This window comes from Melanostigma gelatinosum (assembly GCF_949748355.1).
Source record: "Melanostigma gelatinosum genome assembly, chromosome: 11".
Classification (NCBI taxonomy): domain Eukaryota; kingdom Metazoa; phylum Chordata; class Actinopteri; order Perciformes; family Zoarcidae; genus Melanostigma; species Melanostigma gelatinosum.
In genome coordinates, this window is record NC_136644.1 from 16,888,850 (window position 1) to 16,916,801 (window position 27,952).

Sequence of the window (27,952 nt, forward strand, 5' to 3'; positions counted from 1 at the left end):
ACACATGGAAGACAGACACCATTTGAATAATTCAGTGATCCCTCTCCTCATTGAGAAGGGATGGCTGGCCCTGTCCCCAATCTCTTGTGGGTTGACGCTATTGGTGCTAACAAATATATTGAAACCTTATTTTAATTCTCAAATAATTATAACAATATTGCTCAATAATATAGTCCCTAACATCTAGAGTGTATTTTGTAACTAGATTCGAGACTATGTTTGGTGTGGATTTTTTTAAGGGTCAACGATACAGATCAGTGCATTTTATGCATGCATTTTATACCTGGGCATTCACAAAATCCATTTTCATAAAAACAAGTTGTACAAATAATAATATATAAAGAAGCATATTAAAGCTACTGCAGATGTAAAAACAAAAGCAGTTCACTTACCAAAGCTGCTGTTCACTATTTAAAGACAAAGTGCATCCTCCTTTCTTTGTTAATAAAGAGTTTAATCCCATGATTGTTCAGTACATCCGTGCGTTTTCGTTCCAGTAAGAAGTCCTTCTCGATTCATGAACGCCAGTGAAGACAGTCGAGCCTCCCAACAATATCGTCCCCATTTACTTAAACTGCAAAGGGATTCACTTGTGAGTCTGCAGGCCTTGGCCTTCTCTTCTTACCTAGAGACACAGAGGTGAAATCTGATTGGATAAAAGCTCTACTTAAAACAACCTGCACTGGAAGGAGAGCAACAGAGGAAGACAGTAGATGTGCAATGAGAAAATAAGATAATGGGGAAAACAAATTATAATACATGTAGTATATTTATGATAAATTATAAAATAGCTATAACTTTGTGATTCTGTTTAGGCCAGCAGAGAAGGCCTTGCTGGCTCTGACGGCCCACCACTGATACAGATAAACCATGATAAATAACATTTGCAAATTAAACATTCACTCGAGGTACGGAGTTGTTGCAACAACATTATGTTTTTGTAAGTTATTTGTAAGTTATTCACCACATCCATCAGTGTAAAATCTCTGCCCCGTTTGGTCTTCCTCACTAAAATGTAGCTCTTGATTTAGAGTACCTCGAACTTCGTGGAAACGCCACAGTTTAATGCTCCTGGTATGTCGTGCAAGACTAAACTCACACTTCCTTTAACATTCCTTCACTCAAATGAAATGTTCATGGGGCTCCTCGAGAGGATGCAGCTGAGGTGAAACATTCTTTTCAGGGCTGTAACTCATGAACAGCTTCTTAAGCACTTCTTTCCAAACAGTGTTTTGCAGACCTCGCTCTTTTGTCACACATATAAGCACTTGAAATTCCCTGTCCATTGCCTTTCTTGCAGCACACTTTGTCTTGTCATAGCAGGAGAAGCACAGGTGTAACTAATAACATTATTGATGGCTCCGTTCATATTAGGTGCATCACTATGGCCTTGGAACTGGAAGACTTAAATGGATTGGAGTCAATATTTATGCTATTAATTACAGCTATGTTTGACAAGTCAAAACGTCTGTTGTGCTGCTGAGAAAGCTCCTTTATGTAGAAACACTCACACAACACTCACATCGGTCACTACATTGCTTTATCCGCATAGTTTGGTTTTACTTGGAAAGTCCAGAAACTATAAACATCTCAAGCCAAACCACAGGAAACACACACAGGTTTATCAAGTAAACCTTTCACTTGTTGCAGGCAGGCAATGGTAGATCTACTTGCTCAAAAATAATAGCCACCTCAGGCCTGGCAACCTGGGGCCTATCCCCGTGGTTTGACAGAAGAAGGATAGGCTAGGTCAACTCACCGAGGTCGAGAGTTCAGGTCATGGCTTTTTATTCGCATGCTGGCTTGGTGTCACCATGGTGCAGCTTCGTGGGCTTCACTCGACCAGCTAAGTCTTTGTTGGTAGTTCAGGGTCCATGTGTCTCCCAGGCATTTCGGTAGTTGCCTCCTTTCTCAATACTTCTTTTTTCACAGCAGATATTTTGACTTTCCACAGCAGGAAAAGTGTTACTAAAAACAATAATGATGGCTCTGTTGTATTCAAGTGTCCCAGTAAACAGTTACAGTGAGCAAACATGCAAAATACCAGCACGCCGATACTGTAGCCGCTAAAAAGAATCATGAGTTTTAAAGTTTAAACACCATTTTTCTTTTCTGCAACATGTCAAATGGCTTCCATGAAACCCTAATTAAGACCAAAATGGACAAACCCCCACCCCCCCCCCCCCAATGTCTCCCATCAAGCCATCAATTAAGAATGCCTTTAATAGCCTCTCAGCTAATTATAACTGAGATTGTATCTACCTTTTTAAAAACCACAGAGCCCTTTGAAGTAGAAATAAACTGAACATTGTCCTATAAACATGTCTGTCACACTGTGTAACAAAATGTTAAGTTAATGTCTACTCATGGTGCTGGTGGTTAGTGAGATCCATTACATCAAGAAAGTTTATTTACAGTTTATAACTTCTGGAAAATGCTACATTATCATTATTATAAATTGTATTGTTTCAGAGAATGAAAGTCGTGTGTGATGTGTGAAAACACTGGTTTCTATGTGAGCCTGCACACCTGGGGCTTCATGATTCCTGTCAACTTTTCATGATACTCCACTGTACTATTCCCAAGCATTGATGAAAGCAGTTTTATCACATTCCCTCCCCGGGGTGGTCATTTCCTTGTTGCTGTACCTTCGCAAATGCATTCAATGTGTCGTTTGAGAGCAGATATTGATTTAATATGAACCGTGTTCAAAAGAGCAGGAACAAAAGTTATTTCAGGAGTTGACAAATGAACTGGAGGCTACTGTGAATCAAGCCATCATGCACACTATCATTTGCACTGCATTTTAACTGCAGAGTGAAAGAGAGCTTCATGGCTTTCACAACTAACCACCTGTCACTGTTCAGAGCGACACCCCAGTGTCAGATTCAGTTCAATCATCATTTACTCTATACTATACACCAGCTGACAGGTTGGCTTTGTCAACTCACACAGGATCTAATTCACTTTCACGAAATAACAAGTTGTGGTTTAAGATTAACCTCAGTCACAAAAGTACGTATTAGTATGAGAACCACAAAGTCTGAAGCTTCAGAAAGAAAATTAACCTCCTCCGCTAATTAAATGTGTTCTTGAACAAGTCTCTGAACATTATGCAAATAAAAAAAAAAAGATAACAAAAATAATCATTTTTAAACCAGTATATAAATGACTTAAGTCTACAACGTATATTTAGTGTATGAACAGATGCAGCGTGACAATCCCTTCTCAATCTGAGAGGAATGTAATCTACAAAGGCTTTCTGACAGAACAAACATCTTTGATATCAAAGTTGTTGCAGCATGTTGCATCTCCTCAGATTCGGAGGCTTGAAGAGACCCCATATCGGGGATTGCTTTCAAATTGATGGCCATGGCTTCCCTAACATAGGGGCAGATACCAGGATGTAAATTGTTACAAACGGCTGGGAGGAGAACAGAAGAAATGCAGTTTCGTTTCAGCCACTGTAAGCGGTCTTACTGCAAGGAGATGCTGCCATTAGAGTGATTTCCAACCATTACTTGCAAACACAGAAAAGGATCCATTCAGTGTTCTGTTGATATAAAAACCAGTGGCAACGATGATAAAATAAGTGTTTTCGTTCGAGAGGGCTAGAAGAAGTAAATGATTTTAACCACCAGAAATAAACATGTGTTTTTTTAGCAACAGTGCAAAGCAAAATTGACAGCTTTATACTGCTTTCCTTCTCCACCGCTGTGGTGGGTAAGAGGCTGTTCTAAAAGAGACTGAGCTGCCAAGTGGTGTGACACAGACCAGCAGACCGGCACTTCTAAAAGACATATGTAGTAGACATGGATCGCTGTGCAGCAATTGCCTTATTTAGTGGTGCAGATCCATGCTTGATCTCAGAGCAAAATAGCACTTCTTCTTTAGAATCAGGACATGGTGTCCAGCACATTTTCAACTCAGCAACGAGTAGATTCAGTGTTTACTGATTTAACACTGTGCTGGTGATGTTTATTTCAATATATACAATGCTTTGTTATATTTTTGTTCCTTATTCATGCATTCATATAATTATATTTTCAAATAGAATAAATAAAACATTCCTGACAAAAGCAACGCCACGGACTAGACTGCACTATAAAGCAGCAGAGACAAGCTGCTGCTTGCCTATTATTTAGCAGTGCTTACATCTAGAGTAAAATAATAGTTTAATTCAACCAAGGTGAATAATTGAACAACCCCTGGTTTTATGCACTTCAAAAATTAACATTCCAAGTGTTTTAGTTCAGCATGTCTGAAAGGATTAAGTCTGAGTATCCCCTCTTTTCTCCTACTTTACTTATCCAAAACCAATTGAAGGTGACAATATACTTTAAAATAACATTAGTTTTACATTTCAGACTACCAATAGACTCCAAAACCAGTGACATTTCCAGAACATCTCCCATGTTAAGTTATTCTCAAAATGAAAAATACACCCACGGAAATAAACATGCTTTGTTACTATGTGTTGTTGGTGGTAAATGCATTTTAGTGTATGACGTGTTTTTATTTATCTTTTGTTGTATCAAAAGGATGGCTCAGTGTGAAACTTTGTATCCTCGCTCAATATGTTATCATGACCTTTTGCACTGCAAGTCATGTGAAAGTGCTTCCTGTTGCTGATATTTTCCACCCCATTTGGTCAGGCTCACTGTGTCCACACATTGAATCAAATGTGTTCACTTGTGTGATTTAGCAATGAAGACATTTTGAAGTTGAAGTAGTTTCCGTCTCTGTAGTTTTGACATGTTTTGAAAAAAGCCCCAAACAGGGTTGTCTATCTCGATATCTGCTGCCATGAACTGTGGATTGGAAGGTCAAAAAAACGATATTATTACTGCTATGGTTTCCTGACAGATTGACAATGATGTTACAGGCGACAAATGAAAGTCTGGTACTGAAACGACTGTGTTACTGTGTTCATACTCTATGTTACAGTATGAATGGTTTATTCATCCATTTTGAATAGCAAGACAGAGACAGCAGCACATATTGACACTTTGATAGAGGTAAACTCGATGTTATAATCTGCAACATTTGAGTTGATCTCAATTTTGGTGACTCCTTTGGTGATGAGCTGTCATTGCACTGCATTTCAATGGTCTGACAGCAGCTTTTAGGTCACATAAATTAGCACAAGTGGTTGTTCTGTGGCTGAAGGGACTGAAAATAATGACAGAATTAAAGTGTGTGCAGTACAGTAACCATGTCTACAGAGAGATAAATGTTTAAGATTATACATGTTTAACATGGTTTTGTTTGTCTGTAATTTAAAATGAATCAGTTTCTCTTTCCTTAAATTCTCCTAAGGATTTGTTTGTTGCTTTGTCTATTCAGCAACAAGCCTGTGCTCCTCCCCAAATACTCATGGTTAATATGAGATTAGTAGCAGTATGGCTGTGGGTTTTTACAATGCAAGACATTTCTGATCACAGGTAACTTATGTACGTTGCAAAAACAAGATACATATCTCATAATTACTGAATCAAAATGCTTGGATTTACAGGTAATTATGAGCTGTGGTGGAAGTAATTGAATTCAGAAATATAAACAAATTTAGATATTTAAAAGTTGCTCATTATTACAATAGCCTGCATTGTTTCTGACAAAACACTATTGCTCAGTTGTAGTTTTTTTCCTCATTCAAATTTGACAGTCACAGCTACATTTCATCACAAGCATGTTGCGTCGCTTGTAAACACTATACTGTAAAGAAGACGTTTGTAATGAAGCTACATTAAGCAAATACATCACCACTGACTAAAGCAGGCCAAAAACCCCGAAGAAATATTATATTGAATTTGAAAGTCACTTTGTATTATCAATAACAATAAGCTCCTACAATTCCTCATCTCATATTACCAAAATAAAAAATCATATTATAATTAGTTTAAAGGAAAATATAATAGTTTATTTCAACCCGAGTCGTGTTTTTTAATAAGAGCGATAAAAAAGTACATCTAGCAAAGTAAAAGGGACAAAATGTAGTGAAGTAATGACATCAGAATTGACTGTTGGTTGATTGGTTGTAAGAACAAAGAAATGAGGCTCAGGTCGAAATCAACAAATTATCCTTTAAAGACACAACAAATAATATGGTCACCACTTGACAGAGATAGAGGCACACATTGTACTGTACATTCAAACAAAGCACGTACATTATTACAGAGAAATATGAAAACAGATTGAACACCAGATACAAATATTTAACCAACTTCAATATTAGGATTATCGACGACATCTTAAAAATGCATGGCACTGAAATGCACAAACTTGTTTTTCTTCACATTCTTGAGTAAATACTTTCATGAAGTCTTCTAACATTACAATAACGATTCAACACAGGAAAGAAGCATGCTGGAAGAAACTACTGAAACACCAACAACTGCAAAAGGCAAACACACTGTCTTGGTTTCTTGTGACACACTGTATGAAGGCATTTAAAAAAAAAAACATTCTAGAACAGTAAAACAGGTTGTGCCGCTTCCTTTATTCTTTCCTTCACTTAGTTGCAAAGTGATGGCCCTTGTTGGTCAGTTCGCTTTCAGTCTGCACATTCTCCAGCAGCCTGTTTATTAGCGTGCTGCAAAATACTGGATTTCGCCTCTGGCTTTTTGCCAGTTACAGAAAGCATGTTCCTTACAACCGTTACATAACTGAAAGCCGAGCTCAATTTCAATACTTTCAGAGCCAAACTCAAAGCCACATATAGAGCCAAATGGTGTTCGATGCATCACAAAGTTCAGTTATTACTTTGATAGAATTGAAAACTATGACATACTTACATAATTATTACCATGGTGTTTTTTCATGTCAACTCTATTGTGAGATGGTCTCACACTCCCAGCAGCCAATCTCCCAGCAGAACTGATTAATTTAATGATCAATCATTTCAACTGTGGGGCCGAGACCTTAATTAAACAGCAGTGCACTGGGTGTGTTGAAATGCTAATCCAATCAGAGCTGAAAGTACTGTAATGAAACAGCTACTTGCAGTATAATTTCTAACGAGATGATTTCGAGACGTCTCACGAATTGAAAACAAACAGACCTATGCATGAGGATGGAAGAGCCCTTTGGGACTCACAAATGTATTTGGAATTTGAAAGCAACGATCCTTTGCTGCCACTTGCAACAGCATTTAAATACTGCTCGCAATCCGCTTTTGTGAAAGAGGCTCCGGTTCCACACAGACACTCTTCACCACTGATCATTCACAAAATAATACAAAACACAACACGTGTTTGAGAAACCGCTGGGTAAAAACCTGTGATGCATGCTGTATTTTCTTCATTAAAGCAGAGCTATTCTGCTGTGAAACACATTTAAACTGCTATACTTGTCTTGGTGTTTACCACAGCTGCTTTAACACTCTAAGCTTTAATTAATACTATTATGTTGGTAAAAATGAACAAACATTCAATCAAAATAAATTTGGCTATCAGCTGATTCCAAATATTACAAAATCAGGTCTAAATAAACCAAACATCTGTGCACCATTGGTATGTACAGTGCATTATGCATCTGTGTACATTTCTTGCACGCATACAGTATGTCTCTGAAAACACCCTTCAAGAGAACTCCTCGGGTTGAGTGCCTGGAGCCTCTCCATTCTGCGTTTTCGCACCATCAACGCTGCATCCAGTGATCTCCGTGTGGCGAGAAGTGATGGAGCTTCTCTTCCTGGCCGACAGGGACTGCTTCCTTCCAGAGCTGCCATCGCCCTCGGCGGGGTCGTAGACCAACACCATGGTGGTATCTATTCGTGACAGCGTGTACATGCTGCTTTGGCGTGTCGGATGTAGACGCGTGGAGCGTAGTTCCAACTCGTCGTAGCTGGAAACCTTGATGAACGGGCACCAACGAAACGCTCGCTTGAAGCCAGCTCGAAACCTGGTGCCACATGTATAGGGAGTGGGGAAGGATTGCAAAACAAGGAGTTTGTTTGGAACATAAAGGGAGAATTGAAAACATAAAAATGGGTCTAATGGGTCCACTTGGAATCCATGCCTAACTTTTGTAACCTTCTAGTAAAATATATAATGAAATGTAACAGCACTCAGTGATGTGTTCTAACAAAATCAATCCTTTAGCAGCCCTGTAAAACTACGTTGAGTTGCAACATTTCGTTTTTTAGATTCTCATAACCACCCTGTTGTAACCCACCTGCTATTAAGGCAGCAGTAGATGATAGGGTTGTACATGGTGCAGCTCATTGCCAGCCACAGCACTGACAGGTAGACCTGCTGGATGTACTTCCATTTGCTCAGACGCTTGTTGAGACCCGTCACAATGAAGTAGACGTGATAAGGCAGCCAGCAGAGGGCAAAAGTCACTACTACGATGATCATCATCTTCACCACCTGAGAGAGAGAGAGAGAGAGAGAGAGAGAGAGAGAGAGAGAGAGAGAGAGAGAGAGAGAGAGAGAGAGAGAGAGAGAGGACAAGAAACATTCACAAGCTGTCACTGTTGGCTATGTTTAGGATTCCTGGAAGCATTGAGAGAGACAGAAAGATCGCAGTGCGTAAGCCGGAGGAAGTTACACGGAAAATAAATTGCCAACTGCCAACCAGTCACCGTCTCTCAAACTGAAGAATATGTGGGGGGAAAATGTGGAGCATTTAATTTCAGTCCATTTCTGAATTACAGCATTTTGGGAGCACCTGGTACTGCAGGAACAGCTCTGCAAGACTTAGAAACAGTATGTTCTAGTTCCTTTGATTTTATTACCAAATGAAATGAAATTAATCCATAATATGTGGCTCTTCAGAGGAAGGCTGAGGTACGCTACCAGAGACAAAACAGACCCTCCTGAAATCCAAACAGAAGTCCCGGTGTAGCAGTTGCGTACTCTCCGTTGCGTTGTGTTTAATTCAGGACACGATATCTTTTGATGGCTCCAACCAGATGTTTATTCATCGGACAGAATATAGCTGGTAAAAGACAGAACAGCTTCAGTGACTCTCATAGACAACGTTGTGGTCACAAGCTCCGGAACACTGTTAAATCAAAAGGGACAAATACTTAAGCTAACTGTGGTTAGCATGTTACTCATGCTAAATGCTGAATGCTAAATCAGTTAAAACCATTTGCTCTAGAAATTATAAATTAAAACAATTATACAAACAAAAAGGGACTTCTAGACATCTCTATATATATATCTCTCTCTATATATATATATATGTATATATATGTACATCAGACATCGAATGAGATGTTTCACAACGGAGCTTGTCACAGGTCAACCTACCATGAAAACTGCTTCAGACTAGTTCATGAAAGCTGGGCGCACCACTAGAGTCTGCAAGCAGCCAGCAGAGGGCGCTGTTACACACAACCCACTTGTCTCCATGGGGAACTAATGATACGTTGTAAATGATATTTAAACAAGGAAATAATATGAAAATGATAAGGATTAGCAATAACTTAAATAATATAGTAATACTAACAACCAATGGCCAGTGATGGCAAGTGGAATCATTAACTCTGTTACACCGGCACCCCAAATTTATGCCATAACACAAGCCGTACTGTAAACGATGGTGGCTGTTAAACAGTGGTGAAGCAGTTAGTCAGTATTTTGGGTGGAGGATAAATTAAGGCTTGTATTTTCTCAAGAGGATACAAGTCGAGCTTGAAAATGGTGTGAGAAGACGAACTGGAAGACGTAAGGACCAACGTTGTTATGGGTGCGTTAATGTTTCAGTCACACGTGAAATGCTCTGTTCCCAAAGAACAGCCTGGACTCCTAAAACTTATGTTCCCATACAACGAAACTGTATTGTCAATTACGAATCGAGAGAAGCATATTCTCCCGGATTATGTTAGTTTTTGACGTATTGTGTCCCATGTGAGATGACAAGTCAATATTGACTTATTTTAATGTTACTTTAAGCGAGTTAAGTTAAGTAACTTAAGTTATGTAACAAACATACTTATTTTAAACCAAACCAAGATCTTTTAACAAACCTAACAAAGTAATGTTGCGTTTTTGTTTGTTGTTTTGTTTCGATGGACAATAATTCTTAAACAAATGCATGTTTGATTAATTTTCTTACAGTAATCCTTGTCAAGTGGATTGAGAACACCTGGTCATGTCATGCGCCAAGAGTGAAACTAGCAATCCTCAACCGTCTCTGCACCAATGCTTCATGCCGCTCACCGGATCAGCAAGGGGCCCTGTTAATTAAAGAGCTGGCCAAGAACTTTGGTGAGGGAAAAGGCAGAAGAATTGGCAGCGAGCCTGTAAATATTGAAGCTGTCTGTTTCCTTACTTTGTAGTCTTAATATACAAATGTATAATAATATTCTGCTTATAATGATCAATTTTACCTGGACAGACATGATCACTTTAAGAGGTTGCCACTTTAACTGAGAATGTCAATGCTGAGTCAATGCTGCCTTAATCATTATTTTTATTATAGTCAATAATAAATCCCGAAACCAAAAATGCATCAGTCCAGCTCTCAATACTCTGACCTCCTTACATTGTTTGTGGCACCTAGCCCTGAGCCCCTTTGTTCCAGTTGTAAATCTGAAAAAACAGGTCACAAAAATGTACTTTCCTTTTTTTTAAAGGTCACAGTGGTTTCCTAAAGCAGTTTTACTGCTGGTCACTGTGCTCTTACTCAAACAGGAGAAAACTGTGCCTTTGCTGGGGACTATTTTCAGTAACATATTAATCCACACACACACACACACACACACACACACACACACACACACACACACACACACACACACACACGCACACACACACACACACACATTTGGTAGGAGGCATTTATGGTAACAGGACAGTGAATGTGTACAGACATTTTCAAAAAGCTGTCCCGTCATTACGACAGACATCTTAAGTTCTCAATTGGCTGAATATGTAAAAAAAAAACTTGATGAGCAGAAACATACTTGCTAAGTGCTCTTGGGTCTTGTTTAAACGGTCTATATTTGGACTCCCAGAGAACTCAATACAATACATATAAGACATCTTGGTTTGGCACTTAAAGAACTGTATATACTAAATGTTACTGTGAATGTGTTATCAGCTGTTTAAACAGCCCAGAAGGTAACAAGTAGACACTGATTTCTTGAAGATTTTTTAAAATTACAATTAGGTGACAACTAAAATATTATGCATTATAAATGGGCAACTAAAATTTGTCAATACAAAAACAAAAAGACACTCTTCCCCAAGTTATTTACTGTAAAATCCAGTCATGGTGGCCACGATTTTGAGCATAATAGAAAGAAAAAATCCATATCGTCTCTTTCTCACACAGCTACATAAACAATATAGAAAGTATATCCTGTGAAGCTCATGCAGTGTTTTATATGCACTATTGGACTGTCTTAAGGGCTGTGAACTACAAAAAACTCTGACATGTAGCAAAGTTATGTCTCCCTGCAGCCCATTTTTCAACATGGCGGATATGGAGAATGTCAGAGTATACATTTCCAACAATGTCTTGTGTCATATTATATTATATTGTTGATAGCAACAGTATGGCTGTAAGTTATACAGCTGCAAACTGAACTGAGCCTTGAAAGCAGAACGCCTGACTGGTGCACAAATAGAGCCGAACAATATAGAAAGAAATGGAGAGTACAGAGTGTTTGGAAAATTGAGGAAACCAGAACTCGCCACGCTTCTTAATCCCTAGCTGCACTGTGGTTTGTAGGGCTATATATTTAAACTATAATTCTTTCAAAAATGTATCAGAAAGTCAATCTAAAATGTATTCAATATATTATAGACAGACAGTGAAATGAGGCAAAAATGGAAGTTATGTTTTTTTTAATTCAAGAATTGTAAAAAAGAAAAGAAAAAAGTCGTGAGCTTAACTTAAATTTCTTAGTTAGAGTTCCAATGTGACGCTTGAATTTAAGATTGCTGTCCGACCAAATGTTATTTATATGTATCAACAAACTCAATACCAATACCTTCAAGGGTGTTGAAACAGAGGGAAATAAGTTAAGTATTAATGGCTGCAAATAGAATAGTCTTAGAACAAGAACTAAAACAAGAGTATTAGACGTAATAGTAAGAATATTAGAAGAAATGGAGACGAGGGTATTCCCATGTTTAACGTGAACAGAAAGCTTTACATCATCATCATATACATGTAAATGAATGCATAGGTCGGCCTATAAAAGGAAAATAAAATAGTTCCTTGAGTTACACCACAATGGCAAGGGTGGCAGGTACATAAAAAAGCTACTCACATTACAACACAAACTTCTACCAACGAGGTAAACCAATAAATAGCTGCACTCTTAACACTAATCCTTTATTTAAGCTGGTCATCATAAGATAATATGATCCCACCCCATTGGCATAACAGTTGTGTGGATTTGCAATGAAATCGTTCAGCAGTTTTAATGGGTTGTTTGTGTGTATGTGTATGTGTGTGTCTCTCTCTCTCTAACAAACACACATAAAGTAAGGAGGGCCCCAAAAGAAAATCTTGCAGGGCCCCCTGTTGTCTGGTGTCAGGCCTGACTGCTCACTGTGATTATGATCAGAGACAATTTCGTGCCATAAACCAAAAAAACATTCTTCAAAAAGGAACCAAAGCTTTTTAAATAAGCCTAAAAACAAAACAAACAAACAAACGAGGCTGTTCTTTTTATTATATCTTGAGCAATGGGGTGTTAAGTAATTAGGAAATGCTCATGCTCAGTTCTAAAAATGAAGTGGATTCAAGGAACTGGGTAAAATATGCACTGATGACTGAACTAATACTCTGACCTTAAAGCCTGAGAATGTGACCATAAGAGGTAGTACCCAGGTACAAAAAGCAAAATATTTGTATAAAATACTTTGCTAGTTTACAATGACAAAACTAGATTAAAAAAAAAATTGTTTCCCGTGAAATTTAGAATTGAATATAAACTCCTACTCATAGACAAAGCTCTGAATGTTCTGGCACAATACACTATATTTCCGACATAGCCATGAATGGCTTTCCAGATCACTCAAGTTATCTGGTGCTGGCCTTTCAAAAATGTTAAGAGTCATCTCCAAAACTAGAGAAGCAGCTTTTTATTTGTATGCTCCGTGAGCTGGAACCTCCTGCCAGATGATCTGAAATGTGCTCCATTAATTTCACTTTTCAAAAATAAACATAAAACCTTTTTATTTGGTATGGCATATACCGGTACGCTTGTGGACTATAATCCAGCCAACAAAAATGGTTATTCCTGTTCAATCACTGTTAATACATGTGTTTTTCTCTCTTAATACATTTAGATCTTTTTAACCCTTGACATGAGGGATGCCCTTCGCAAATTACATTTACTGTGAGGTTAAGAAGGTTATTTTGGTTGTAGATTACACCCCAATAACACATGCTTTCACTGCTCGTCTGTCAAACAAGGTATCAGTACATGTTGAGCTGGAGGTTGTTAACAATGCACCAAGTGGTTGCTTGGGCTACCTGCTCACGGTATCAGTTTTGTTACGAGTCCAATTATAGTTGAGTTGTGTGCATATTTAGGAACGGTGAGGGCGAGATGTAAGGCTATTCACCTCAACCCTCTGTTGCCTCTCCAGAGGAAGCTCCTGTTATTGAAGAGATTGACGAGGTTTATTGTATTGAAGGCGAAGCTGAAATCGATGGATAGGACGTGGCTGTAGGTGTTGACTGACTCCAATTGTTGCAGGGTGTGGTGAAGGGCTATGTAAACAGCATCCTCAGACCTATTGGCTCAGTGAGCAAACTGATTCATATCCATCAGAGGGGTGGTGATGGATTTCAGATAAGGGTTGATGCGCTCCAACGCATTCTTGAGCACAGATGTTGGGGCATTTGGCCGAAAGTCTTTGAGGCACAATATCTTGGTTGATTCTGGCACGGGGATTATAGTAGAGTGCTTGAAGCACTGTGCTACTGTACATTGTCGGAGGGAGGTATTGAAGATATTGAAGATGTGAAGCCAGTTGAGCTGCACAATGGTTGACTACAGCAGGACTGATACTGTCCAAGCCTGCTGCTCTCCTATTCATGAAAACGGCCCTCCCCTCTTCTTCCTGGATGTAGAATAGAGGGGGGAATGGGAGGAGAGTAATGACTAGAGACCATTTATATCTCCCATATAAATCACTGAGATTGTCTGGAAGGTTATTATGTCTTAAAATGGAAGATGGGAGTGCGTCATCATCTTGAGGGGATCTTCTTGAGAAGACTCTTTAAAAACTGATGATAAAAAACACAACAATGTAACTTTTCTTTATTTATAGGTTGACTTTTTAAAAATAGGACTCAATGTTTGTTTTACAGTGGTTAACCTGAAGTGCCAGGTTGTTTGGTTTGCAATTTGATAGATTTGTCGTGTCAGAGGGGACACGATTTAAGTAATGTTCACAAAACGTTTGAACCTAGAACCAAGAATTGAACCTGTGTGAAGTTTAATTAAGAAATACAACGCACTCAAGGTAGCGAGTAAGTAATAAGAATTGATTTTGCATTTGACACATCAGCATAACTATGATTAAAATGTACCTAAAATGCCTTATTTTTTAGCATTTCACACTGAGGTCTTCTATTTTTTTCGACCTCCCTCCGGGACGGACTGACTGGTTTGCCTCGTAATCAAACACAGAGCTAAGTAATTCTCTCTGTCTCAAACTTAATGTTCTTGATGGGGAAGTAATCCACAGGACAAAGAAGAGAAGAAAGGTCTAACTACTGAGGGAACCATTCAAATTAAGTACATATCCCACATACAGCAATTGTCTGCCTTTTAGTAATATGGGTCAGGGTTTTTTAAGACCCACCCGACAGGACAATTGTCTGGACTGAAGTCAAAGACAAGGACTAAGACCAGCGGACTTAGTCACCACGGCTCGTGTGCATTTGTGTTTGAGAGACAGAGAGGGGAAGAAAAGGTGGATTATTGCATGCAGTTGCTGCTCTGTCACTTTTTAACCCACCCCTCCCAACCTGAGTTTTTTTTCAGTAATCAACCAGTGGTCAACCTGCATTTTTTTGTTAATCTAATTCCTGAGAACTACTGGGTTTTAAGTTTACCATATAGGTTACGTTTTAGGTATGCTGGAAGACAGGATTGCATTGATTGCAATCCCACAATCCATTGCTTCCTAGATTACATGCCAGTGAAAGATTAAAGACTTTGAAGTAAATTACTAAAAGTAAGTTGTAAGATATTTTTTGCATGATGTTAACTCTTGCTAACTAGTAAGGCAAGACAAACATTAAGACAAGGCAGAGTGCATGAAGAGGGAAACCACAATGTGCTTTACATAAAATACATAAGAAATAAATGAATGCTGCATCCGCCATCATTTTGACCAAACACTGCAATTGGCAGAACAGAAGGAAATACATAATTTGATTAAGTTCTATGAAAACCAGTTGTTATTAAAATGTCATATAATAAGAATAAGAATATGAATCGACTGTACCCAAGAGCCCTGGAGCAGGATTACTGGTGCTATTCTCATAGGCTGTGACAGAACATGTAATATAACCATGAACACTTTTTTGGACACACAGTGTAATGCGTTTTCAGTACCACGGCCTGCAACAAGATGTTGGCCTTCCCGTGAAGACAGCGCTCCTCCTAGCCCTGACATCAGCTAAGAGAGTGAGTGACCTATGGACGAAAGTGCAGAAACGTTACAGCCAAATCCCTTATTCACACCTAAAGTCTAAACAAACTCCTTCCAGTAGAGAATCATTTCTCTCGAGGGTTTCCTCTAACAGTCTCACCTATTCTGCCCAGTGCGCTATTTTTCTCAGCATGACGCATGCACGTTAAACATAAGGAGGACGCAGCAGCTGTTCGTTCATTACAGTGGGCACTCACAAGGCGTGGTTTTGTCAAAACAGCGTCTGCCTATGCGATACCGTCACACAAGTCTGCAGTGCAGTAAAAGTGGAGCGTTCGCAGGGTGTCTGGGCAAACTCCACAACAGCCTTATCTTCATCCATGGCCCAGTCAGTACCTCCCTGGCTTTATACACATGTCACCCACATCTGTGAGCTGGGGTTTGTTGTCTGCTTGTGGAACTTGGTGTCACATCGGGACATATACCTCAGCTTCGCCCATAACCCAACAGCCACAGCTCTTAGAGGGCAAAGACTATATGAAATAGAATGTCAGTTTTAACAGAAGTCTTGGCCCGCTCAAGAAATTTGGCGCAACATGTTGGTTACATGTTGTATCTCCGGATTCTATGTGTTTCGGCGCAGCCTTGTAGGCGTTGGGCCCCCTATGGTGCCACCTATGCCAACTGAAGAAATGCTGGTTTAAAGTAGGAGCCGAACTATGGTTATCTTGGCTGTTATATGTCACAAGTGCAGATGTAAGAGCGGCCCGTGCAGAGCACAAACAAAATGTTCACGCATGCGAGGGGGGGATGAATCCAATAGCTCTCAGAGGTCCACGCATATTCCAAGCTCTCACGGCCGCCGCTCGCACCGCTTCCATATGGCGGTTACACCTGATAACGCTGTCTGATGGCGTTGTCGTGGAAGTGTAACACCCACTAGTTCCCCCTCAGGTAAAAACTGTTAGCTCTGTCAGCAGTGTTGCCATTGTTTGCACTGTCAACACTGTCAGTAGCAGCTGGCTCAGCAGTCCCCATGTTGAGAGCCATGTGGAGGCAATAGATTTTCAAACAAAACATAATTTGCTGTTGCAAGTTAGCAGTACATATGTACAATTTTGGAGACAAGGTTGACAATCTATTGATTGCTTTCCTACGCAGACAGGTGGTTTAAGTGAAGATAAGTTGAGTTAGTTGTATTGGCTAATTATAACTCTTCTTAAGTTGAAGGGTTGCAGGGCTGTACTGGATATAAAGTGAGATCACTAGACTTAACTCATGTCATGATAAAGGTGCAAGTTGTCCCTCCCTCACAAATGTATCAAAGCTAACAATAGAGAAATGGAGATATCAGTACACAAGAAGAGGTGCAATTAATAAATAAATGAAAATCCTGTGACTTTATCATATGGATATAAGGGGCCTTTAAATATAAAACTAACTGTGTGTGCAATAAGTTAATGTTTATCAGTGGGTTTATAAACCATTAGGACTGCAGATATTAGTATTTTACTAAGTTAAAGTTAAACTATTAGTCATATATGGGCAGCTTTCTATTCGTTTTTTAGGTTGTTAATGTAGTTACAAATGGAAACAATAACAAAGCCAAATAGCATAAAAATAATGAAAATAACTTAGAAGAAGCTGATGTAAATACTTCATGCAGACTCTCAAAATCTCCATTAACACAGCATTTCAAATATAAATTCAAATGAGCAGTGGGAAACAAATATGAGTAGATGAGAGAAACATATTACTTTGATGCAGATTTGCTTTGAAAAACAAATAATAATGAAACTCACATGCTAATGAGCTTTTTAGTGCATGAAATGGATATTGAGTCAGATTGTAACAGTGCTTTGCTCTGGCTTCCTGTCCAACAAATAATTGACTTTAAAATCCTGCTGTTGGTTTACAAAGCACTGAATGGTTTAGGGCCAAAATACATCTCTGATCTGCTGCTACCTTATGAACCATCCCGACCCCTCAGGTCGTCTGGGACCGGTCTGCTTTCTGTTCCCAGAGTCAGAACTAAACATGGAGAAGCAGCGTTCAGTTCTTCTGCTCCACATATCTGGAACAAAGTCCCAGAAAGCTGCAGGTCTGCTGAGACCCTCAGCTCATTTCAATCAAGATTGAAGACTTTTCTGTTTGCTGCTGCCTTTAATTCAGGGGTGTCAAACTCATTTCCACTCTGGGCCACATCAGCATCACGGTCGCCCTCAAAGAGCCGGTTGTAACTGTAAGACTGTATAACTAACTTCTCCCCAACATATTGTTAAATAACTCTCTGCATTTGATTGTTGTTTATTCAAGTGTAAAAATATTGTACATGCAGTTATATAAATGTAAAATGATATTTAAACACATTTCTGTTATTATAACATAAATCATTTTAATTGAGGGTTAAGAAACCCACATGACTATCAAAGATCAAACTGTTAAAGAAAATAACAGAGACAAATATCAAACACAAGTTATTACATTCACTTTGTTCAAAGCTGTTTGTGTCACCTCTCTGCATCACTCATGTTCCTCCCTGTCGTCGTCCTGTGCATGGCAGCTACATCCAAGAGCTCCTCACTGAGAGTCAGGTCTGATGAACATGGATAGATGATGTATCCGTGTTGTCTGTGCTTTCATCAACAGTTCATTAAAAACACAAGTACCTGCTCGTCTCTTAGCTAGCTGTGTTGTTAGATTGCTGCTAGTTCATGAACTCGGTCTGCGATGGTGTTTCTTCACAAACTGACATTTGTAAAAGTCTGTATCTGGTCGGCGCTCTGCTCACATACCTTCAGCATGCACTGGGCTGTAGCTTGTGTAAATATATTCTGCTGTGATTGCAGTCTGCCTTTTAATTCTTGGACAATTTGATGTTTTTCTTGGAGGCTAAATTTAGCTCCGTGTTTGGTGTCAAAATGCCGACGTGAATTGTATCCTTCATCACCGACACGCCTCATAACACAGAAGACAGACCCGTTTCTCTCCTTGAAGCACAAACATGTATTCGCTTTCCCATCTTTCATTACATTTTCTTCCCTTTGCATCAATTTTTCTCTTCGTGGACATTGTGGGATTATTTGTCGATCTTTTTCAATCATTGGAAAACCGCTTTTCGGGCACACAAACACACACACACATCCAGAACGATTCTGTTGGTGCGTCGAAGAAATCATACAATGTGGTGAACGAATCACGTGCATGTAAATGTCATCCAATGAAAATATCGACATCCATCATATCATCTATTGGAATTAACTGACCCTGCCTGTGCCATTGATGCTGCAGTAGGGACTTATTTGCATTTATCGCCCTTTTATGACCTTTTTGTCTGCTGCAACATGTGTTTTCTCATATTTTGTCATACTTCATTGCAGCAGTAAACAATCTTATTGTTAAAGCACGTCTTGAATGAGCCCCTGAGACAAAAAGGCCTCGATGTCTTGCAAAGTGCGGAGGAAGTCATAATGCCTCGAGACACTGTTGGTTTTCAGAGCTTGTCCGTGTTCGATTGAGGATAAGAGACAACTACAAAGGTTGTGTTCTGTAGAATTAAGCGTTTCCTCCCTGAAATGTTCACTGTGCAGCATGTTCACCGGCTGCACACGCATACAGAAGACAAAAGTCATTATTCTTGATCAATGCAATATGCTGTTCTCACTTTTAAGTGTAAGATTTATAGAATCTTTTTTATTCAAACTTAAAGCAAATCTACACAACATTACATCGTGGAGCTTAATCTGCAGTTTTCTTTTGAATCTCACCAGTGGGAATCAAATGTAATATTCATATTTTTCTTTTCTTTTTTAAGGAGCCCAGTGTTCTACTATCTTTATGTTTTATCTTAATAGTCCTGCTTCATGTGCAATACATATCAAACACAATTTCCAATCATATTCAAAGCAGAAACAGTAGTTCCAGTGATTGAACAACACAACAAAAAGTTATATAGGTTAAGTTATATAGGTTAATTTAAAAGGTGTTAAATATTAATATTGTCTACATTAAAGGGTTAAATTCTCCAACATATTTTGCTGTATCGAATAACCTTGTTATCTCTACCAGTGATGTTATATTCGTACCAGGTTGTTTATCAGCAGGATTCACTTAGTTTATTCATTTATTACATTTAATTCGATTTGGGGGTGGTCTGGGATTTCACCATCAGATAATAAATGTGTTCGCCACAGCAACAAAATGAACAGAGACAGAAACTAAAATCCAAATCCAAAAGGTATACCGTGACAATAAGATGGATAATTGCTCTACCCAGGGAGATGCTTTTTGAATGCCTTTTAGTTAAAAAAAAAAAAAAGATCAGATGATCCGTTTCCTATTCCTATTCCCAGCAGTGCGATAACAATTATCTGGAGCCCAGGGCTGTTCTGTGGCAGAACATTACAGGTTATTCACGGGTCTCTGACTTTGATTCAAAGATCCTGTTCACAGTTACTAAGTGGGCCACCGCGGGTCAATATCTGAATTCTTGAAGGAAGGGCCCACCGTTTCCGCTCAAGCATGCTTACCTTCCTTTTAGCCCTGAGCTGTCCGTGATAGTTATCAGATGAGTCTCCTGGGATCTCCCCTCCCCACAGAGTCAGCCCCACGATGGTGTAAGTGATGCCCATCACCGCTAAGGGCAGCACGTAGACCAGAACTGTGACTATGATATGATACCTAGGAAGAAAAGAATGAGGAACGGCAGAAGTGTTTATATTTATAAAACAGTTGTACAATATAATTTAATACACAGTAGGTTTTATATTCTACCCAGGTTGAGCATATATATATATATATATATATATATATATATATATATATATATATATATATATATATTAGGGGTGTAACGGTTCACAAAATCCACGGTTGGGTTCGGTACGATACAGTGGAGCCACGGTTCGGTACGTTTCGGTACAGTAGAAAACTATAAATGCCAGAGAAATGTACTTGATTTTAAAATATATTTATTCATTACAACTAACATCATGAAGTTATTCTTTGACTTTGAACAATGTTGGAACTATACCTGAGTGACTCATCTTCTGGGGTGTCTTCTTAGCAACACATAAGCATAAAAAACAAAAACTGCTCCTTCATGTTATGTAGTATTGTTACTTACATCTTGCTTACATCTTGTATTGTTACTTACATCTTGCAAAAGAGATTTTTAATCTCAATGGGACTACCTGGTTAAATAAAGGTTTTTAAAAAAAAGAAAGAAAAGATTTTTCTTTTTTATTCAAACGTATTCGGTTCGTCATGCGTACCGAACCGTGAGCCTCGTACCGAACGGTTCAATACGAATATGCGTACCGTTACACCCCTAACATATATATATATATATATATATATATATATATATATATATATATATATATATATATATATATTTAAATTTGAAAAATATCAACAAAAACTTTCATCTCGTTGAACATTTTCTTTTACAGCACAAGCAACTCATGTCCTCAAATAATGGTAATTATATTTCAAATAATGGTAACAGTACAGCCAATACTGTGTGTGTATGTAACTGTCAACATGAATGTGAAGGGATGTGGTCCGTCACAGGCAATGTGATGCTCGTTAAATTAATAACATTCGTTTCAAACATTTGTCTATGAAAGTTCACAAGGAATGACTTCATTTTACACCTGTGTGTACATTCTAAGTTATATCTGGATAATATTATAATTAACTTGTATGGAGGAACCTGTTAAAATGATCCACATTTGAACTTAGACAAAGCATCCGCAGCAGTTGGCTTAAGTGGAAAGGACTGAGCTACGCTGTCTGGTATCAAAACAAGTAACAGCAAGTCACAAAGTATTTCTCACATGAAGGGGTCGTCGGTCATGCGGGGCCAGGCCACGTAGCAGAGGGTCCTGCGGGGCAGAGTTCGGGTGGTGGAGAAGTAGCAGAGAGGGAAGGCCAGAACCACGGCCAGACTCCAGATACAGACGATAACCCCTGTGGTGGCCTTCGCCGACAGACGAGGCTTCAGAGGATGGATGATGGCCATGTACCTATAGGTCAGAGGTCAGGAGGTTATAAAGACAGACTTGTGTTTAAAGCCTCAACAACTGATACAATCTGTGAATGATTGTTTTAATTTTTGTGGCAGTTTTCCCTCACACTTTTTGGCATCTGACACAAATATATGTTACAGAATAAAGTAACATATACTTGTGATAATGACTTGTTCTGAGCTGCTCAAATAAAGAGTAATTTTGCCAGGGAATCTATATTTTTTACATTCTTTACATTCTACAAGTTTCTAATGAGGCTTTCGAATGGTTTTTTGAAGAAAGACCCAAACACAGATGAGGACAGGCACACTGGTGAACTTCAATCACTTACTAAGAAAAAAGGCTTGCAGGCAGTGAGACCATACACAGGTAACAACAGGAGGGTAACAGGCTAGGTAATAGGTAACGAAACTCCAAACAGCAATGATGATAATCTGACAAAGGATCAAATGAAGTGGACCTCTATATGTAGTGAGTGACTCATTAGACAATAAGAGGCAGGTGAGGCGGCGGGTGGGGAAGACCTGCTGAGCAGATGAAGGAAGTGGAAGCAGGTGTGTTGATGGTTGTGACATTGAGATCATGGAAAAAGAGAAAATGTCAATGAAAAGTCTCTGGCTGTGGTCGAAAATTAAAGAAAGTACATCGGAAAGGTAATTAAGAATTATTCAATTTTGACGGAGTGCTTCTATTTTCACCAGCGCAGGTTTTTTAGACTCTACGGTACTCGTTCAGCGGTACAGGTAAGACACCCACCCATGCATTGTAAATCTTCTCACGTGATACTACTCTGCCAATCAAATATGTGTATTCCGATAAACATTGTGGCTTGAGTGAGAATCCTCGCTCCTCAGAGCAGAAACAAGAGCTTTGGGACAGCCGTCAAGATGGTGGAGCAGAACAGCGATCCGGTTCAAGGATCGAGGAGCAAGGAAATGACAAATAAGAGACTTAGGATGTACCCAGAGTCTTTCTCATTTCACGATTTTGTGCCACCTCGATTCCTCGCTCCTAGATTCTCCAGCTTGTGATCCGGAAATTGATCTAAGCATTCCAATTCCTAAAATGCATCTCGAGGAGCAAGGATCAAGGTTCGAGGAGGCTTGCCGGAGAAGCTATGAGACAGGAAACTTCCTTTGCGAAAGTGTTTTCAGCACACGTAAACAAATGAAAGAGGCGTGACACACAGCTGTAATGAGAATTTGAACAGCTCTTATCATGGCTGCCACTGAGACACTTCCGGGTCATTTCACAAGTGGCAACCTTCGATTCTGTAAAGTGAAACCAATGAGGAAGTTCCTTAAACTTGCATTCTTTCTAATAGCCAGGAGGGGGTCACTCCTGTTTACAAAAATAAGTCTGATTGTATGGAGGTCGATGAGAAAATGACCCTACTTCTCACTTCATCTATTACCTCAGTAAACATTGTAAATATGAGTTCATGGTCTCAATCGCAAGTTTTGAAATAACAAATAAAGCAGGTTATACTTTAGGGAGTGGCTACCCTGTGATTGACAGGTCGCTATCACTACCAGAGCCATATGCAGCATCTCTATGCCACTTCTTCCCAGTCCAAATATTGTCACTTCCGTTCACTGGTGGTAATGATTTGTATTTTATTTCTAGGAATTACTGCCACCTATCGTTAACTTAAAGTGTTACGGTTATTCGCCAGTATACTATATGTGTGGCACAGGTGACAGGAAGTAATGTATTCCTTTTCCTGGTTTTGTGACAACATGGCTCTGTTGATAGAGTGGTTGTGCAATAGCATCTTTGGCCATCCTGCATTTTCTGGCCCTCTGAGTGGCAATGCTAGCAAGTATAATTTCCTTTTATAGCTTTGGGTATTTTGTTAGTTTATTATTAGAAATAGTTTGATGACATGTGCAACATGTAACTGATTAACATATGTAGATGGCACAGCAATGTATGTTTCCATTATTATTATCCACAGTATTTAAGTTTGATCATAACTAATATGTGATTGTATGTTTTTTGCCTGTTTTGTAGTTTCTCACTTCTTCATATTAAAACCTGTCCATATACAACACGCTGGTCTGTTCCTTGGAGGAAGAGTATGAAGAGTTTAGCTGACTGCAAAGCCCAATACAGGGTCGACATTTTGTCGAAGTGGTTGTAAAAATAAAAGTCCATAAAAGTCCAATTAGCCTACACTGTGGTGTTTTGATTTTCACGGAATATTTTCAGGGGAATTGAAGGACGAGTCATTCCAAAAAACTGTGATGAGATTTAGTTTGAACCACACAGTGGTGCACTCAGAACTGGCAGGAGATTACCAGCTGAACACGAACCCAACTCAGGATGCTACATGATTAACGTAGGCTTAGAGGCGCTAATTGAATCTTCATAAGGTGGTAAAGAATGCTTCTTGTCCTATCACTCTCTGAGGGCCAACAGCAAAGGTGCCCCGTCTATTCGCCAGTAATTGCTTGGCATTTATTCTGTGTAGCTGATTCTTGTGGTTGGCACTGTGTGAATGTCAGATGTCCAATCAAGTATGTGCCACAACAGTGTGTGTTATTTGGGATCCAACGGTGCTTGGTGTAATGGACTTGTAACCACTGAACAATAGCCACAATGCAAAGCCAGCCACACTTGAATAACATGATTACACACGCACTCCTCTTTGGTAGCCAAGGATACACATCAAAGCACATTTACAGAGGTGACAGCATCAACTGGACACAATCACAGAGACATTACAGCCACAAATTAATAAATAATTTTACAATTTTTTTTTGTTCAACATGGGAGTCTGCTCTGTCTCAAGCTGTGCGAAAGCTTTCAGACCACATGTTGTTTGGAAGCCATGTCACCAGTGTGTGACCGACTAAACACTCACTTTATCGTCGCCTGGTGTTTCACGAGTAGAGATTACCTTGGATGAGACTTACAGCGTGAAGTATCCCCACATTATGCGCACAGCTAAATAGCAAGTATTGGCTCAGAGGAGAGGAGTTTGTTTCATGTTTCAGATACTTTCACTTCACAGCATCTTAGAAAATACTTAAATGGTCAGTTCAGATGACACCACTGATTTTATATTTCCATGCAGATAGTTTTGCTTTCGTTTGAAAGAATGAAAGTTTTAAATGCAAATGACTCCTAGGATAGGTCTGTACCACTTGAAATATTGTGTTCGTACTCAAGACAAAATTCAAAATACCAGAAAATTGGTGAAGGCGACAAGTTCTGAATCACTCAAACAAGCCAGTTAAGAACAAATCTGTCCATACGAGAAGTTCTTGCATGAGGCCCATTGTCTCAGGAAAGACACTGCTGTTGTTGACTTTTTAAAAAGTTATTTTTGCTGCTGAAGCTAAATTCCATTAACCTATACGTTGAATTGGGATGGATGCAGAAATCTCACGGATTGATACCTCAAAAACTGGTCAAATGAAACCAATATCGGAACGAGTACAGTGAATATTCTGATGTGTACATATACATATATGCCACTATACCGTTGAAGACCCAATGATAAGACTGTATTCTACAAAGGTGTGAGTAATGGAAAAAGGCACGAGCCGTGTCATCACAAAAAGCTTCAAGGCATCGCCAGTTACCTTTCACACACCAATCTGCGTTTGTTTGGCTCCAGTGCCGAAGGAAACACACTTGGCAGTACGGAGTCAACAGGAAGGATGAATTCACTGATGATCACGAACTGTGACCTCATGCCATTTCCAGACATCAGAGCGGAGACAGCAACATACTGGGGTTACGAAAAGCATGACCTGAGGTTACATCTACATCATGTAGGTCATGCCGATGTTCTCTTTCTCAGTACACCGTTGACAGAATCAAGTAGACACAGCAAACCGAAAACACAAACTCATGGACGTTGCTGTAGAGGAGCCAAAATGATCACGGCCTCAGGAAATGCATTGCTCCCTGTGTGTCAAGGAGAAAACACCTCACACAACATCACACACTGTGCACGAGCTGTAGACACACTGTGCCTGCATGCAACTTCTCCAACCATTTAGATTTCATTATGTTCGGCCTGTGGCCACTTCCTTCATCAGTCTAATCCCTTAATTCAAACATTATGACGGTCCACTTATCAGTATCAAATGATAGCTCGACTGCATCGCCACATTACTGGAAACAACAGGGGCCGGGACAGAGAAAGAGATGGAGGAACAAAAAAAGAAAGAGGTGCGAAAGAGCAAAAGAGATACATAATATGAATGCATGTGACAGAAAACAAGAGAGTCAGATAGCGTAATAACATGGGGGAAAGGGCTATCTTTTATAGGGTGTTGGCACACAAAGAGCCATTCACTGCATTGCAGATTCTTGCAAAAACAGCTTTACTTTGTGATTCATTGGCTGTGAAACGTAAAAATAAATGTGTGTAACAGGATCACCGTGGACAAGATGGCGTCCCGCTGGGACACCGCCTTTCCAGAATGTGATTCACAAACACGTAATTATCACCCTCCACTGGGAGCTGAAATAAATGTAGTGAAATCAGCAGGGGGCATGAACTCTGATAATAGTTTCGGGACAATGCCTACATAATGTATTGTAAATATAAATTAAACTGATGGGACTCCATAAGTAAGTTCTTGAGCGTGAGGGCACAAAGTAGAACATCAAATGATCTGCACACGCATTGCCTAATGGAGTGCAGTTTGTTTATAGCTATAGAGAAACAATACAGATGTGAGTTTAAAGCAGATGATTACATTTTCGATCACTGCTGGTGGAATAATTGGAAACAAGATCGCCAAAACAACGTGTGTGAAGCACTTGAGATGAAAGTGTTTCGGTTTCGGACTTTTTTTACACGCCAACTTGAAATATTCATGTTCAGGTGTGTTGAATGTAGTCTGCATTACAATAGATATTTTACCTCGGTGGCTTTATTGCTGCCCCCCTTTTTTTCTGCAATACAGATGCATATGAGAATAATCTAAAATTACTATATTATTATGTATAAAAAACTATTACTCCCTTGATGAAAAAAACAAAAATACACGAAACTGATCATCTACAGAGAGAGAGAGAGAGAGAGAGAGAGAGAGAGAGAGAGAGAGAGAGAGAGAGAGAGAGAGAGAGAGAGAGAGAGAGAGAGAGCGAGAGCTTGAGCTTTATTTAGCTTATTTTTCATTCACTAAATATGGTTCTTGCAGCATTTCACATGCCCACCTGTCAACAGCTAACGCAGTCATGGAGTAGATGCTTGCAAACACGGATGTGACCGGGAAGAAGTTGTGGAATTTGCAGTACGATTCCCCGAAGTACCACTCCCCGTGGGTAGCGTAGATAAAGTTTATCAAAGTGTTAAACGCGGCCATTGACGCGTCCGAAAACGCCAGGTTTAAGAGAAAGTAGTTCGTCACCGTCCTCATACGCTTGTGGGCAAGAATGATCCATATCACGATGAGGTTTCCAAACACTGCCACCGCCAGCACGGAACTGTAGGCTACGGACCAGAGAGCGACGCGCCACGGCGGCTGCACAAACTGGTTGGTGTGGTTTGCCGTTATGTTGGATCCATTATGTGCAGCTGCCATCCTTGTCTCCTTTTCCCCGCCGATTATAGCGAATGCGTCGGTCGTTTCACGAGTCTGATCTACTCACCGAGGTGCAAAAGCTAGAATGGTGAGAGAGGATTGCGTATATGAACCATAGCGCGCAACTTAAGCACCTCACCATCCCTTAAAAACACGTGATCTCCAGATCACCACAGTGAATGTCTCCAACAGTTCCGCATGTCAGCATACAGTAACACGTCTACAAATAAAAACGCGGTGAAACACGAGTATCCTTCAGCGCCTGTTGAATGTGAGTGTGAGGGCGCACAGCCTCTCTCCTCCAGCAACAGGCAGGGTGCCGTGCGCACTTAGTGACGCACAAGTGTGGTGAAATAGATTGATGGAGTGTTGTGGCTCCTGCATTAAACTTCATGAACAACAGATGAACCACGCCGTATCTCCTCGCAGTGGCACACATGCAGTAATCAGTCAGCGCACATTGTGTACCTTTATCTGACCCTTCAGATGATCTTTGGTCAGCAGCATTTCAAAGAAAGAACAGGATATTGAAATATTGCAGGGCAGCATGTTTACAATAGGACACTCTTTTCAGGCCACACAGTTCAGCGTCACCTCCTGATGAGTTTCCCACCACTGTTACATGTTGTTGTGAGTCTTTGTGCTTAAATCCTCCTCACAGTGCACCGACAAGAGAAGTAATTCAGTCTCCTGACTGTGACTGTCCCTCTTCTTGTCACATCAATATTCACAACTAACAGGCTGAAGTTCCCCCCAGACATCCAACTCTTCACATTATATAAACCTTCAT

General features: G+C 39.6%; 1 protein-coding gene across 1 annotated transcript; it reads right to left on the minus strand.

Moving 5' to 3' along the window:
• Positions 1–7,580: 7,580 nt before the first annotated feature.
• Positions 7,581–27,162, minus strand: tacr3a (tachykinin receptor 3a; the record flags this gene model as incomplete). Its single annotated transcript, XM_079279238.1, has 5 exons — positions 7,581–7,902; positions 8,176–8,372; positions 20,111–20,261; positions 21,422–21,610; positions 26,795–27,162. The coding sequence occupies 5 exons, from the start codon at positions 27,160–27,162 to the stop codon at positions 7,581–7,583; spliced, it is 1,227 nt and encodes a 408-aa protein (XP_079135364.1).
• Positions 27,163–27,952: the final 790 nt, after the last annotated feature.